At 34.4% G+C, this 17,170-nt stretch overlaps 1 protein-coding gene across 1 annotated transcript; it reads left to right on the top strand.

Annotated features, from left to right (window-relative positions):
* Positions 1–1,613: 1,613 nt before the first annotated feature.
* Positions 1,614–16,179, top strand: LOC142232378 (lectin subunit alpha-like). Its single transcript, XM_075303162.1, has 3 exons — positions 1,614–1,785; positions 9,215–9,326; positions 15,393–16,179. The coding sequence occupies exons 1-3, from the start codon at positions 1,654–1,656 to the stop codon at positions 16,076–16,078; spliced, it is 930 nt and encodes a 309-aa protein (XP_075159277.1). The 5' UTR covers positions 1,614–1,653; the 3' UTR covers positions 16,079–16,179.
* Positions 16,180–17,170: the final 991 nt, after the last annotated feature.

Below are 17,170 nucleotides of genomic sequence, written 5' to 3'. Positions count from 1 at the left end.
ACCATGCCAAAATTGGTCCATATCGGTTCATAATTATCTATAGCCCCCATATAAACCGGTCCCCAGATATGACCTCTGGAGCCTCTTGGAGGAGCAAAATTAATCCGATCCGGTTGAAATTTGGTACGTGGTGCTATTATATGGTATCTAACAACCATGCAAAATTTGGTTCCTATCGGTTCATAATTATATATAGCCCCATATAAACCGGGCCCCAGATATGACCTTGGGAGCCTCTTGGAGGAGCAAAATTCATCCGATCGGGTTGAAATTTGGTACGTGGTGCTATTATATGGTATCTAACAACCATGCAAAATTTGGTCCCTATCGGTTCATAATAATATATAGCCCCCATATAAACCGATCCCCAGATATGATCTCCGGAGCCTCTTGGAGGAGCAAAACTCATCCGATCCGGTTTAAATTTGGTACGTGGGGTTAGTATATGGTCTCTAACAAACGTGCAAAAATTGGTCCATATCGGTCCGTAATTATATATAGACCCCATATAAACCGATCCCCAGATTTGAACTCCGGAACCTCTTGGAAAAGCAAAATTCATCCCATTCGGTTGAAATTTGGTACATTGCTCTAGTATATGTCCGCTAACAGCCATGCAAAACTTGGTCCATATCGGTCTATAGTTATATATAGCCGACCGCCAATCACACAAAAATTGATCCTTATCGCCAAAAATAATCTACCAAAATTTTATTTCTATAGACATTTTTTCAAAATTTTATTACTAAATTTTGTCAAAATTTTATATTTATAGAAAATTTTGCCAAAATTTTATTTCTATAGAAATTGTTGTCAAACTGAATTATATACGTATTTTATGGGCCATTTTTGTTTAATATATACCCCGTATGGACTAACTTCAATTTAGAAGACGGTGTTAAGAAGTTTTAAGATACCTTGCCATCGGCAAGTGTTACCACAACGCAAGTAATTCGATTGTGGATGACAGTCTTTAGTATAAGTTTCTACGCAATCCATGGTGGAGGATACATAAGATTCGGCCTGGCCGAACTGACGGTCATATATACTTGTTTCAATTTGAAATGAACTCTACAATAATTGCTTTCTTTTCTTTAACCCCCAAGTTGTCGGCTATTACATTTTCTCCTACACGCAGAGAAACATGTTTGAGCCTGGATCTAAAATTGAAAAGGGCTTAGCATTCTCCCATTTACGCAAAAAATAATTCTTTCCTCCCAAAAGACATTTTAGACAAACAAATATCGTTTCTCATTTGCTTTTCGCTGAAAGGAAGTTTGTTTGGGAGAAAAGTATATGATTTTTGTGCTTAACGTTAATTCATTTATAGAATGTAAAAACAATTTCATACAGACTAACTAAAAAACAATTTTGGGTAGAAAAAAAACAGAAAAAAAGAATAAATCTTGCAGTATGTTATACCTTCCCTTCCCAGTTAGCACCACCCATCATATAAATTTCTCTAATTTGCCCTATACTATACTTAATAAAAAAAAAAAACAATTATCTGAAGATTCTTGTAAATCTAAAGAAGTGATCCACTTGTAATATAATCACCGATAAGATAAATTAAGTACTTTGAATTTTGTTCCAATCAATATATTTGCAAATATCGACCAATCGCTGTGTCAGTCCATCAACGTTTGCAACCAAATGTATATCTCTCAATGGAATATTGTTTGGATATTGCCAATAGCTTTGGCAATTTTGCATCCTGTACTTGCTGATCCAAAATGGTATACAGCTATAGATGGTCGAGAATATTTAATCGAAACGAGATTAAAGGTAAGTAATTTCCATAGAATTTTAATTTTTATGAAACTTTCTTAATACAAAAATTATAATTTTGTGAAACTGTATTTGTTTAGTTGAGACAAAAAGATTTGTAGTTATTGTGATTTACTTAAGGCCAATACAGCTCGTTGGAGAAATGAGGAACCGTTGTCAGAAACAAAAATTTATTTGATCTTCAAAATCTATCTTAACGGCAAAAGAAAATTTTTTTGGTCTAAAATTTCGATTGGTGTTATAGAATTGTTTTCATACCTTCCACCTTAGGATGGAGGTATACTGAGATTGTCATTGCGTTTGTAACTGATCATAATATTGGTCTGAGACACCCCATAACGTCTAAGGATCGTGGTGAAATTCTGAGTCGATATAGCGATAACTGTCCGTCCGTCTGGCAGCTGGCAGATTTATTCCAGTGACAGTAAGCATGTAAAAAAACTGGCAAAAGCTTTTTAATATATTGCATTCAGAAATAATATTATTCATGATGGAATTCAAGCATGATACTTTAATTTCGTTATACACAGAAAAAAATATTGTCGTGAAATCAAAGATTTCATGGCCTTAAAATACGAATGCAAATGTTGTTTAGCATTGAAGACGCATTTCTCAGATACAAAGTTTTTTTCCTTATCCAGTCGAAAGTCGATAAACTTCTCAATGAAGTCATTTTGTGCTTAAAATTAAGTGATTGGACTTCAAACTGGATATCTTTACACACACAAAAATATTGTTGTCTTTAATCACGAAATTAATTGATCCAATTAATTTTTAATTGAAATGTCTTCAATCACCGAAATGATCAATTAAAAAATTAATTGAAAGTCAATTAATAATTTAATTGATCCAAATAAATAGCATATTTTTAATTACATATTTTTATACCCACCACCATAGAATGGTGACGGGGGTATAATAAGTTTGTCATTCCGTTTGTAACACATCGAAATATCGATTTCCGACTATATAAAGTATATATATTCTTGATCAGGGAGAAATTCTAAGACGATATAACGATGTCCGTCTGTCTGTCTGTCTGTCTGTCTGTTGTAATCACGCTACAGTCTTCAATAATGAAGCAATCGTGCTGAAATTTTGCACAAGCTCGTCTTTTGTCTGCAGGCAGGTCAAGTTCGAAGATGGGCTATATCGGTCCAGGTTTTGATATAGTCCCCATATAAACCGACCTCCCGATTTGGGGTCTTGGGCTTATAGAAATCGTAGTTTTTATCCAATTTGCCTGAAATTTGAAATCTGGAGGTATTTTATGACCATAAAGAGGTGTGCCAAAAATGGTGAGTATCGGTCCACGTTTTGGTATAGCCCCCATATAGACCGATCTCCCGATTTTACTTCTTGGGCTTATAGAAACCGCAGTTTTTATTCAATTTACCTGAAATTGGAAATCTAGAGGTATTGTAGGACCACAAATACGTGTGCCAAAAATTGTGAGTATCGGTCCATATTTTGGTATAGCCCCCATATAGACCGATCTCCACATTTTACTTCTTGGGCTTATAGAAAACGCAGTTTTTATTCAATTTATCTGAAATTGGAAATCTAGAGGTATTGTAGGACCACAAATACGTGTGCCAAAAATTGTGAGTATCGGTCCATATTTTGGTATACCCCCATATAGACCGATCTCCCGATTTGGGGTCTTGGGCTTCTAGAATCCGAAGTTTTTATCCTATTTGCTGAAATTGGAAATCTAGAGGTATTTTCAGGTCACAAAGAGGTGTGCCGAAAATGGTGAGTATCGGTCCATATTTTAGTACACACAAAGAAAATTTCATTAAAATTGAGCCAACGAAAATGTTTCATTGATATAAGGAAACATTTTCATTAAGACAATGAAAATATTCGTTAATAGGACGAAAATTTTCGTTGACTAACAGGATATTCATTATGGTAACGAAAAATTGCGTTATATTAACGAATTTGTTTCATTGGCTCAATTTTAATGACACATTTCGTTAATATAACGAAACTTTTTCTACCAGTGTATAGCCCCCATAAGAACGATCTCCCGATTTAACTCCTTGGGTTTCTAGAAACCGTAGTTTTTATCTGATATGCCTGAAATTATAAATATTCTGGTATTTTAGGCTCACAAAAACGTGTATCGGATTAAGTTTTTATCGGTCCATTTGGTAATGCCTCCATATAGACCGACTTCACTTCTTGAGGGTGTAGAAGGCGCACTGATCATGAAAATTGCTTGAAACTCAATGTAAAATTTCCAGATTTTACTTCTACAGATTTAAGATTTCAAATCAAGACGTTATTTTATAATTTTCTTGCACACTTACAAGAGATGTTAATGATTCCTCTAAAACTCAAACAAAAATGGTTCTTATAAATCCAGAATCTGATATAGTCTTCATAGGTGAAATCTTTAAATTTATCTTCGGGAAGTGTCCTCAAGCCCTCCTGAAATTTCAAAGGAAACCCTAATATTTGGTTCATGGTGGTGGGTATTTAAGATTCGGCCCGGCCGAACTTACTGCTGTATATACTTGTTTTTAACTCAATTAAGACTTTAATTGGAAAACATTCCGTGAGATTTTTTTCTGTGTACATGAAACAAAATTTTGTTGGACTAAAGTCATCTTGGCTTTTTTGACATTGAAAGTAATGAAATCAGCTTTAACGAGTTTTAATGTCTTTGATGGCACCCTCCAGCGTTGCATCGCATCCAAATATTTTCAAAAAAACTGTAAAAGCACCAGAAATGATCCGAACGTGGTGGTGGTCATTGAGGAACCTCATTTTTAGTGAAGCGAGGAGCCTCCATTTAAGCCATTTATGCGTGCCGGGTACAATGGTACTTGGTCCGGTTCGTAAGCATTCAGGGCTTCAATTCTACACTGAAAAAAATATTTACGTGATATTAAAAATCACGCAACCTAAATTTTAGGACACACAATTTACACAGTATTAAGGGCAAGTTTCTTTAAAATAAATAATTTTTAATTAACCCTTATATTATGTTTGGGGTCATCTGATGATGATATGGTATTTTTCATCAGCGCATTTCTTAATGTTGGAATATAATTAAAAGTTCTTACTACTCAGCAAGAATTCACTACATGTCAACAAATTATGCGTTGAGTAGTAAGAACTTTTATTTATATTCCAACAGTAAGAAATGCGCGGATGAAAAATGCGACGTGGGTCATCAAATGACCCCAACATAATATAAGGGTTAAAGGAAAATTTATAAACTTTGCTTCAAAAATTTTTTTTTCATTAAATTTTGGAAATTTGCATCCCTCCGTTAAAGTCGTATGTCTCTGTACTAAGGCAAATTTTCCTTAAAGTAAAGAAACGCATTTTTGATTTAAAAAAATTATGCTTAAATTAACTAAAATATTGAATCTATAGATTTAAGATAAAAACGCTTCAAATATAGGCTAAGGCTTATGCTGAGGATTTTGTATCTTTGGTTTAAAGATTTGTTTTTTTTTTTTGGAATTAAGATGTAAGGTTGGCCGGTCTAACAAAGAAAACCACATTTTTTGTGTCAAAATTCGTTTTTATTATTCAACATAGTTGCCTTCCAGAGCGATACAACGACTATAACGACCTTCCAATTTTTTGATACCATTTTGGTAGTACTCCTTCGGTTTTGCCTCAAAATAGGCCTCAGTTTCGGCGATCACCTCTTCATTGCAGCCAAATTTTTTCCCTGCGAGCATCCTTTTGAGGTCTGAGAACAAGAAAAAGTCGCTGGGGACCAGATCTGGAGAATACGGTAGGTGGAGAAGCATATTCGAAGCCCAACTAATGAATTTTTGCCATCGTTCTCAATGACTTGTGGCACGGTGAAACAACACTTTTTTCGCGGGCCGTTTTGCCGCGATTTCGACCTTCAAACGCTCCAATAACCCCATATAATAGTCACTGTTGATGGGTTTTCCCTTCTCAAATTAATCGATAAAAATTATTCCTTGCGCATCCCAACAAACAGATGCCATTACTTTGCCAGCGGACTTTTGAGTCTTTTCACGCTTCGGACTCAGCCGACTGTCGATTGGACTCAGGAGTGTAGTGATGGAGCCATGTTTCATCCATTGTCACATATCGATGGAAAAGCTCGGGTGTATTACGAGTTAACAGCTGCAAACACCGCTCAGAATCATCAACACGTTGTTGTTTTTGGTCAAACGTGAGCTCGCGCGGCACCCATTTTGCACAGAGCTTCCGCATATCCAAATAGTGATGAATGATGACCAACACGTTCCTTTGATATCTTTAAGGCCTCTGCTATCTCGATCAACTTCATTTTACGGTCATTCACAATCATTTTGTGGATTTTGTTTATGTTTTCGTCGGTAACCACCTCTTTCGGGCGTCCACTGCGTTCACTGTCCTCCGTGCTCATTTCACCACGCTTGAATTTTGCATACCAATCAATTATTGTTTATTTCCCTGGGGCAGAGTCCGGAAACTCATTATCAAGCCAAGTTTTTGCTTCCACCGTATTTTTTCCCTTCAGAAAACAGTAATTTATCAAAACACCAAATTCCTTTTTTTTCCATTTTTTTTTTACAATAACAAGAGTTGCTTCACAAAAGACGCTCTATCTCACAAACTAATTGACTTACAGACGTCAAATTTTAACACGAATCATTTGAAGGTTGGTATAGGGTGATACGGTCAAAATTTGGTCAAGGGGAAACGCGTGTAAATCGGTGAAATCGTTTATTTAAAAAATCAAGTTAAATTTCTTTTTCAAGTTCAATTAGTAAAAAATTCAGGAAAAATATTCATTTAGGCTTTCGCTTTTCCAAATCCGAATTGCCGGGCCTCACGCTTGACACCTGCCATTAGATTTTGTACAGCCACCTTGTCCACCTTCTTCGGCGCAGAAAGCCAGTTTGCCTTGAACTGCTGCTCGTCCTTAGCAGTTTTTTGGTCTTCTTTAGGTTCCGCTTGACAATAGCCCAGTATTTCTCAATTGGGCGGAGCTCTGGCGTGTTGGGAGGGTTCTTGTCCTTGGGAACCACCTGCACGTTGTTGGCGGCGTACCACTCCATGGCCTTTTTACCGTAATGGCAATATGCCAAATCCGGCCAAAACAGTACGGAACAACCGTGTTTCTTCAGGAAAGGCAGCAGACGTTTATTCAAACACTCTTTTACGTAAATTTCTTGGTTGACATTCCCAGAAGCTATGAAAATGCTGCTTTTCAAGCCACAGGTACAGATGGCTTGCCAAACCAGATATTTCTTTGCGAACTTTGACAGTTTTATGTGCTTGAAAATATCTGCTCTCTTTCCCCTCCCTTTTGCCGTATAAAACTCCTGTCCCGGAAGCTGTTTGTAGTCGGCTTTGACGTAGGTTTCGTCGTCCATTACCACGCAGTCAAACTTCGTCAGCATCGTCGTGTACAGCCTCCGGTATCGCGCTTTGGCCGTCGTATTTTGTTTATCATCGCGATTTGGAGTCACTACCTTCTTGTAAGTCGATAGTCCGGCTCGTTTTTGGTTCGATGCACGGTTGTAGACGATACACCCAGCTTATTTGCGGCATCTCAGAGAGAGAGGTTGGGGTTTCGCTTGAAACTACCGGCAACTCTCTTTGTCGTCTCAGCGGCTTCCGGTTTTCGATTTCCCCCCGATCCAGACTTCCTGGCTGTCGACAAACGTCCCCCAAACACTTTAATTACATTTGTAACGGTTGATTTGGCAACTTTTAGCGATTTTGCCAGCTTTGCGTGCGAGTAGTTCGGATTTTCGCGATACGCGAGCAAAATTTTGATACGCTGCTCTTCTTGCTTGGACGGCATTTTGACAACTGAAGAGTGAATTCCAAAATCAAAATAGGAGCAACATTCTACACACACACACCTTCAAAATGAGGGGTGTTCAGGTTTTTTAAATGCAAAATTGAAAGAAATACGTCAAGTTTATATTGACCAAATTTTGACCGTATCACCCTTTACTATATAAAAACAAGTAAGGAAAGTTATACCCTGCACCACTTTGTAGATCTAAATTTTCGATACCTTATCACATCCGTCAAATGTGTTGGGGGCTATATATAAAGGTTTGTCCCAAATACATACATTTAAATATCACTCGATCTGGACAGAATTTGATAGACTTCTACAAATCTATAGACTCAAAATTTAATTCGGCTAATGCACTAGGGTGGAACACAATATTAGTAAAAAAATATGTGAAACATTTAAATCTGAAGCAATTTTAAGGAAACTTCGCAAAAGTTTATTTATGATTTATCGCTCGATATATATGTATTAGAAGTTTAGGAAAATTAGAGTCATTTTTACAACTTTTCGACTAAGCAGTGGCGATTTTACAAGGAAAATGTTGGTATTTTGACCATTTTTGTCGAAATCAGAAAAACATATATATGGGAGCTACATCTAAATCTGAACCGATTTCAACCAAATTTGGCACGCATAGCAACAATGCCAATTCTACTCTCTGTGCAAAATTTCAACTAAATCGCAGCAAAAAATTGGCCTCTGTGGTCATATGAGTGTAAATCGGGCGAAAGCTATATATGGGAGATATATCCAAATCTGGACCGATTTCAACCAAATTTGGCACGCATAGTTACAATGCTAATTCTACTCCCTGTGCAAAATTTCAACTAAATCGGAGTTAAAAATTGGCCTCTGTGGGCAAATGAGTGTAAATCGGGCGAAAGCTATATATGGGACCTATATCTAAATCTGAACCGATTTGGCTGATATTTTGCAAGTTTTTCGAGACCCATAAAATATTCGGATGTACGGAATATGAGGAAGATCGGTTCATACACACGCCAATTATGACCAGATCGGTGAAAAATATATATGGCAGCTATATCTAAATCTGAACCGATTTTTTCCAAAATCAATAGGTATCGTCTTTGAGCCGAAACAGGACCCTATACCAAATTTTAGGACAATCGGACTAAAACTGCGAGCTGTACTTTGCACACAAAAATACATCAACAGACAGACAGACAGACGGACAGACAGACGGACAGACAGACAGACAGACGGACATCGCTAAATCGACTCAGAATTTAATTCTAAGCCGATCCGTATACTAAAAGATTGGTCTATGATTACTCCTTCTTGGCGTTACATACAAATGCACAAACTTATTATACCCTGTACCACAGTAGTGGTGAAGGGTATACAATATGCATTTAATACTAGCGACGCCATCTATGTGTCAGACCGGGGACTTATCAGCCAACCTGTTGTCTGTTATAATTTCGACTTGAAACTGGCATTTGTTTGTACATGGATAGCTTTATTAATAGATCTTTACTCCACTTTTCGGTCATTTCTAGTGTTGTTCTAGCATATGATTTGCTATAGTTATATTGTTATATATTAAGTAAACATTTTTTTTCTCCCCGTGTAAAACTATTTTCCTCTTCTTTTTCTTTAATACAGTATAATTGGCTCAAAGCTCACAATGAATGTGCCCAACGAAATTTACATTTAGCTGTTATCGATAGCGCCGACAAAAACGATGCCTTTGTGACTTTATTGCGGACAATATTCGGTAATTATGGTTATATTGCTAAGATTCTGAGAACAATGAATAATATAAAAAAAAGATTGGTGCCAATGCGATATGTGGCTAATAAATGAACTTGGCCAATTAAACAATATATGCAAAATGTTCCCTAATTGGAAAAGTTGGGAATATATATAGCGATAACAAGTTAATTTGAATCAGTTAAAAACCAGATTTAAAATCAATTTAATTACATATATATTGTGGAGTCACACATATAATAATTAAATTTTATATACACTTTGAAAACAGAAATAATTTTAATTTAACAACTTTAATCAATAATTGCAAATCTTTTTTGATTAGCTTAATTTAGTTTTTATTATACCCTCCACCATAACTTGTCATTCCGTTTGTAGCACATCGAAATATTGCTCTAAGACCCCATAAAGTATATATATTCTGGGTCGTTGTGAAATTCTAAGTCGATTTGAGCATGTCCGTCTGTAACTTCCGAACGAAACAAGCTATCGACTTGAAACTTGGCACAAGTAGTTGTTATTAATGTAGGTCGGATGGTATTGCAAATGGGCCATATCGGTTCACTTTTACGTATAGCCCCCATATAAACGGACCCCCAAATTTGGTTTGCGGAGCCTCTAAGAGAAGCAAATTTCATCCGATCCGGCTGAAATTTGGCACATGGTGTTAGTATATGGTCTCTAATACACACAAAAGAATATCACGAAAAATTTTCCAATTAAAATTTTAATTGAGTTTTAAAAAATATTCAGTTAAAAATTTAATTCATTCAACAATTTTTTTAATTGAAACAAAAATCAATCACAAAAATAATAGTATCAATTAATTTTTTAATTGGGTCAAATAACTTTTTTAATTGACCTTCAATTAATTTTTTAATTGATACTATCATTTAATTAATTGGATCAATTAATTTCGTGATCGAATCAGAAAAAAAAATTTTTGAGTGTAACCATGCAAAAATTGGTCCACATCGGTCGATAATTATATATTGCCCCCATATATACCGATCTCCAGATTTGGCTTGCAAAGCCTCTAAGAAAAGCAAATTTCATCCGATCCGGTTGAAATTTGGTACATGGTGTTAGTATATGGTCTCTAACAACCATGCAAAAATTGGTCCACATCGGTCCATAATTATATATAGCCTCCATATAAACCGATCCCCCGATTTGGCTTGCGAGGCCTCTAAGAGAAGCAAATTTCATCCGATCCGGCTGAAATTTGGTACATGGTGTTAGTATATGGTCTCTAACAACCATGGAGGAATTGGTTCATATCAGTCCATAATTATATATAGCCCCCATATAAATCGATCACCAGATTTGACCTCCGGAGCCTCTTGGAAGACCAAAATTCATCTGATTCAGTTGAAATTTGATACGTGGTGTTAATATATGGCCTCAAACGCCCATGCAAAAATTGGTCAAAATCGGTCAATAATTATATATAGGCCCCATATAAACCGATCCCTAGATTTGACCTCCGGAGCCCCTTGAAAGGGCAAAATTCATCCGATTCGGTTGAAATTTGATACGTGATGTTAGTATATGGTATCCAACAACCATGGAGGAATTGGTTCATATCAGTCCATAATTATATATAGCCCCCATATAAACCGATCCCAGATTTGACCTCTGGTGCTTTTTGGAGAAGCAAAATTCATCCGATCTGGTTAAATTTGGTACGTGGTGGTAGTATATGATATTTAACAACCATGCCAAAAGTGGTCCATATCAGTCCATAATCATATATAGCCCCCATATAAACCGATCCCGAGATTTGGTTTTGGAGCCTCTTGGAGGATCAAATTTCATCCGAGTCAGTTGAAATTTGGTACGTTGTGCTAGTATATGGCCGTTAACAACCATGCCTAACTAAGTCCATATTGGTCTATAGTTATATATAGTCCTCAGATAAATCGATCCCCAATCACACAAAAATTGGTCCATATCAAGTTCCGTGCAAAAGTCCATGTTGATTCGTAAATACTTGTAGACTTACCTATACAAAACTTTTTAGTCTAATTTTTTTGTCTAGAAAACGATGTTAAGAAGTTTTAAGATACCACAACCGAAGCAATTCGGATGAAGCTGCAATCAGGAGTCTATCGTTTAGGATTTTAATTCAATAATTTGATTTTATTCGATTCTATTTGATGTTAATTTAATTTATTCAAAACCAATTTACTTAAATTTATAGCCCATTTCCATTTTTTTAGAATATAAGCAATAATATTCGATTATTCATACACAGCAAAAATTAAACCCCGATTCACTTTTCAAATTAATTGATTCAATTATTCTTTTATTGAAATTGCGTCAATCACGAAAATTATAATATCAATCTTAGAAATAGAAAATCTACTTGATTAAAAAATTAATTGATTTCTTCGTTTAACGTTTCTATTGGTTCAACTAAGAATTTAATTGATTTTGATTGCAAAACTCAATTAATTTTTTAATTGAAGTCATCAATTATTAATTTTATTATTATGTATTCATTTTTAATTATTTTACCTCAAGATTATATAATTTGTTTAGTTAGTTTATAAGATCTTATAATTTCTTATGAATTTTCCGATTATAATTAAACAGTGAAACCTCTCAAATGTGCACACCCACGGTCGCCTAAATTATGTCCATCTATGAGAATTTAAGATTAATGTGTTGATATAGCAAACATTCTCACGACAACCTTCACTGTAGTTAGATTTTTCTTTGTATTTGAGACAAAATTTAATGAACCAATGAATAGTATGTACAGTGTGGCTGATTTCAGGTTGTTATGCAACCGATCGTTTGACAGCTGACAGATTTATTCCAGTGACAATTCAATGTATTGTTTACAAGCTATCAAAAGCATTTTGATCTATTGCATTCAGAAATAATGTTATTAGTGATGGAATTCAAGCGTGATAGTGTGATTACATTTTGCTGAAAAACCACATGTGACTATCGTTACAGCCCTCCAGCACTTAAATGTGAATATATCTTTTGTTTCTCTTTGCTCGTTATCGTGATACTGGGCAAAAAATTTCCGAAAAAACGATAAGAACGGTAAGATCCAAACAGTGAAGGCCAGATTTGATCGTAAACCAACACGCAAAAAAATAATTCTTTCCTCCCAAACGAAATTTTAGACAAACAAAGTTCGTTTCTCATTTGCTTTTCGCTGTAAGGAAGTGTATTTGGGAGAAAAGTATATACTTTTTGTGATAAACGTTTATTCTTTTCCAGGATGTAAAAACAATTTCATAAGGACAAACTCAAAAAAAAACATTGTTTTCTTGCTAATTGTATTTTCCCTCACATCTTTCTCACATCCACGATGTTTTTTAGTTCTTAACACCTTTTCCTGTAATACCAACAATGTAGAAGAAATTATACGATTTTATAAATTTTTAAAAATTTTTTTACCTTTCGCCTGGACGGAGAATCGAACCGCGGACCATGCACTTTGTAAGCCAACACACTAACCACTGAGCTATGTACCTGTTATGGTCATCAATACATAAATATCCATATAAGTTATATTTATGTAGCATAGCTTGCGGCGCCCACGAACCGAATAAACAAAGTTTATTTAACAGAAACAAACATTTACTTTGGCACCGTGGTGCAGTGGTTGCTACGTCCGACTTGCATGCCAAGAGTCGTGGGTTCGATCCCTGCTTCGACCAAAGTTTTTTTTTTGTTTTTTTTTTTACATATATTTCAGATATGTTCGGAAGATTCCGAAAAAATGTTCAACATTACATTGTAGTATATTAAATTTTGAACTGTAAAATGTGTCTTATTAAAGACCTAAAGTCAGAAAAGAACAGTGTTTGATATAAACGAAATGGACTGTGTTCTTGTTTCAAAAATAACTTTTTTTATTGAAAAAATAAAAATTTTGTAACAAACGAATTTTTTTGGTGATAAAAGTTTAACAACAAAAGAAAAACGTTTTCGGTACACGTTTTCCAAACGTTTTTTTTTTCTTTGCGTGAAGCTGCGCTGGTAGAAAACTTCGTAGTGAACTGAACATATTGCGAGAACGAATGCAATAAATATTGCAAAATGAGCGTGGACTAAATCCATTGAAATTGCAAACGTGCTCATCGATTCACAAAAAAACAAAAGACTAGATAGACCTAAGGTTCTGCTTCGTTTGCATGGAAGGGCCAGTTACCGAATTTGGTTTTCTTTACATAGAGTTTGAGAACAAATAAAATGATCGGGTTTACTTGCCAAAGAGTTCAGCTGTATATTTCCACCTTCCAATTAGCCACCAAACCATACAAAGGTTTGGGTCACCGTAACGACAGATATTCGCTCCCCGCTGGTATTCATCAACCGTGGGGTCAATTAAAAGCCGAATATTATCAGGAAAATGTCCTAAAGTCGGATTGAATCTCTGAGCAGACAAACATTTCGGCCGCATACCATGGAACTTTCATTGCACTCAGCAACAACCCAGCAAAAAAGCGTCGCCAAAAAAGTAGTGTTCTTTTTGGATCCGGAAGTGGTGCAAAATTGGCGCAGAAGCGATGCATTTAACATGGGCTTGTCATAGGACGGGTGTCCACCATTTCAACAGCCGTTTCACTGAATTTGCATCACTTTTTAATGTGTTATGCGAATTCAGTGTTTTGGATGTGAATTCAGAAATTTTGCGATATTTTGACACATAAATAAATTTTAATTTTTTTAATGATTTTTAATGCATTCTAACGTTTGTCTGGAACATTTGACATCAAGAATTTTCAAAAGCTCGCAAGTTTTCTAGAATGGATTTAGCATTTTTTTTCGGAAAAATTTAAATAATTTGTATAATTTTATTAATTCTTGGCCTGTTTTTAACCAATTTGAAACACAACAATTTTAAATTTCCTATTAAAAATATGAAAAAAGCGAGTAATAAAAAAATTGACTCAAATGAACTTCCTGTGCAGTTAAAATAAAGAACTTCTTTGGGAGAACATTTTTGGAAGTGCTTTTAAAGTTGTGCCTTTAGAAGAACTTCCAAATTTTTTTGCTGGGAAAGGATGTGGGGTATCCAAAACCGACACTGGTTAATCGATTAACCGGATCCCGTTAAAAAATCGAACCCGGATTTTTTAAACACCACTCTTTAGACGATGATTATAAAACTGAAAACAAGGCCTATTTGATGGCTTAGTCCGACACCCACCTTTAGTAAACGAGTATTTTCTCATTTACAAAGGGAGCATCTCAAAATTTTTACGCTATTATTTTAAAAGAAACTGAACACGAAAAATGCTGTCACACTGAAAGTATAGCATGAATTACTCCCTAGTCCATTTTTAAAATGAACAATGTTATTAATATTTTAGTTTTTTTTATAATAAAATAAGAGATTTAACCGTTTAACCGGTTTTAACCAAACTAAAAAACCGGATAAACGGTTTTGAAAAACTTTTCAGTTTTTGAAAAAAACAAAAGTCGACTTTTGAGAAAACCACGTTATTTGTATAACCTACAAGAATGGCTTGAAAAGAGGTTCTTTGTTCATTTCTACCGCATAATAGTCATCAAAATCTCCGGATCTCAATTCGTTGGACTTTTGCGTCTGGGCCATTTTGGAGAGTAAGGTTGAAACTATAAAAAAAAACAAAGTGTTTTTCACATAAAGACATCGCATCACCAATTCGAAGAAATCTGAACAGCTACTAAATAATGATTTCCGACTTTTTTGCTTTTGAACAATAAAATTTACAACAAATTAAATGTCTTACACATCAGTCACCCTGTATATAAAAAAAAATATTTCCCAACAAAATATTCAATTATATTTTTACTTGGAAATATTTAATTATTTTATATAAAATATTTAATTATTTTAAAATATTACAATAATTAAGATAATTAATATTTGCATTGAGAACATAAAAAATAATAAAAAAATAATTAAAAATTAAAAAAATTTATATTATCAATTAATTTTTTAATTCAAATCAAATTTTTAACTGGAAAACAATATGTAGTTAAGAATTTTTCTTGGGTTCCAAGCGTTTCACCGTTGATTATAGAAAATCTCTTTGCTCCTTTCATTCCATTTCAGATCGAACACCAAATCTATGGTTGGGTCATCATGATGCCCTAAATTCCGAATATAAATGGCATCGTTCCTTCTACTCCATAGTAAATGGAACTCAACTAAATTTCTCTAATTGGTATCGTGGTGAACCAGACAATAAAGAATACCAAGAACATTGTGTACATCTATATTCGAAATCCAAGTTCCAATGGAATGATGGCCAATGTAGTTGCCAATATGGTTATGTTTGTGAGAAACCTCAAAGAAATCTCCAGGCCAATTGTGATTTCTCAGAGATACGAAATTCAGTTTATAGCTTAAATAAACAGCTGTCGAAGGATCATAAGATACATGCCTATGAAATTGGGAATATTTTAGAAGACAACCGTAAGGAGAGTGCAAATAATTTGAAAGAATTTCAACAATCTACCAAGGAGACATTGGATGAAGCAAAGCAGGCAGTTGATGATCTTATCGCTCAAAAACCCTACTTGGAAGCTGTTATGAATGATGTGGGCATGTCAATTAAGAAAATTATTAGTGAAGCTTCTGATAAAATTTTAAACAATTCCTTTATTACCCATGAGACTATCAATAATAATGCCAAGAGCACTGAAGAAACTGTAGGTAGAAAATCCAGTACATTCCAAGCGAAATTGGATGAAAATGTCTTAGCTGTGGATAGGTTACTGGTCATGGGAATGCCATAAGAAACACGATATGAAAAAAAATTTTCATATTTTAGAAGCAAAAAACCAATAAAATTGTTAACTAAATATTTTCAAAGATAAATTTTATTAAAATAATAAAATGTGTAAATTTATTTTAGGCGATCAAACATTCCATAAAATATGAATATAGACATGACACTTATACGATATTTGCTTTATTGCATTTGGTCCTTTGAAAAGTCGACTTTCGATTTTAATGAGTTGTCTGCACAAAGGAGAAAAAACCAATAGAAATCTATATCAAATGTTACCCGATACTATTGGTAACAATTCGTCATTAAATCGTCAGACGTTCAAAAATCTCGTCATTTTGAATTTATTCCCAAATCCCGAACACTTTTTTACCCACCATCATAGGATGGGGGTCTAGTAAGTTTGCCATTCCGTTTGTAACATATCGAAATATTGATTTCCGACCATATTAAGTATATATAACTTTGATCAGGTCGAAATTCTATGACGATCTAACCATGTCCGTCTGTCTGCTGTAATCATGCTGGCTCCATCAATAATGGTGCTATCGTCCTGAAATTTGATATAGGCTTACTCCTTATACCCACCACCTATAAAGGTGGTGGGGTCACGGTTACTACAGTTACTACCATTGTTGGTAGAATTCTACCAACAATGGTAGATTTTTTTGCTGTTTGGTAGATTGCTACAATTCTTGATGTTTTGGTAGATTTTGTAAAATATTCCTCTCTAAACATTTCCTATAGAAATACAAATTTGACAAAATTTTCTAAAGAAATAAATGTTGAAAAAATTTTGTATAGACATAGAATTTTCACAAATAAGTTTTAGTTAAAATTTTCTATAGAAATAAAATTTTGTCAAAAATTTTCCATAGCAACACAATTTTGCCAAATCTTTTTATAGAAATAAAATTATAACAAAATTTTCTATAGAAATAAAATGTTGACAAAATTTTCTATGAAATAAAATGTTGACAAAATTTTCTATAGGAATATAATTTTGACAAAATTTTCTATAGAAATAAAATTTTGACAAAGTTTTCTACGGAAATAAAATTTTGACAAAATTTTCTATAGATATACAATTTTGACAACA

Source organism: Haematobia irritans, chromosome 3, assembly GCF_050003625.1.
Source record: "Haematobia irritans isolate KBUSLIRL chromosome 3, ASM5000362v1, whole genome shotgun sequence".
Lineage (NCBI taxonomy): Eukaryota > Metazoa > Arthropoda > Insecta > Diptera > Muscidae > Haematobia > Haematobia irritans.
Note: the sequence above shows the minus strand (reverse complement) of the source record. Positions and strands in the feature narration are given on the sequence as shown.

What these genes read in the sequence shown, in the direction of transcription:
- LOC142232378 (XM_075303162.1), top strand. Translation starts at nt 1,654, where the DNA reads ATGTATATCTCTCAATGGAATATTGTTTGGATATTGCCAATAGCTTTG. An exon ending in TAATCGAAACGAGATTAAAG is followed by an intron (nt 1,786 to 9,214) that starts GTAAGTAATTTC and finishes TCTTTAATACAG; the next exon opens with TATAATTGGCTCAAAGCTCA. An exon ending in TTTATTGCGGACAATATTCG is followed by an intron (nt 9,327 to 15,392) that starts GTAATTATGGTT and finishes ATTCCATTTCAG; the next exon opens with ATCGAACACCAAATCTATGG.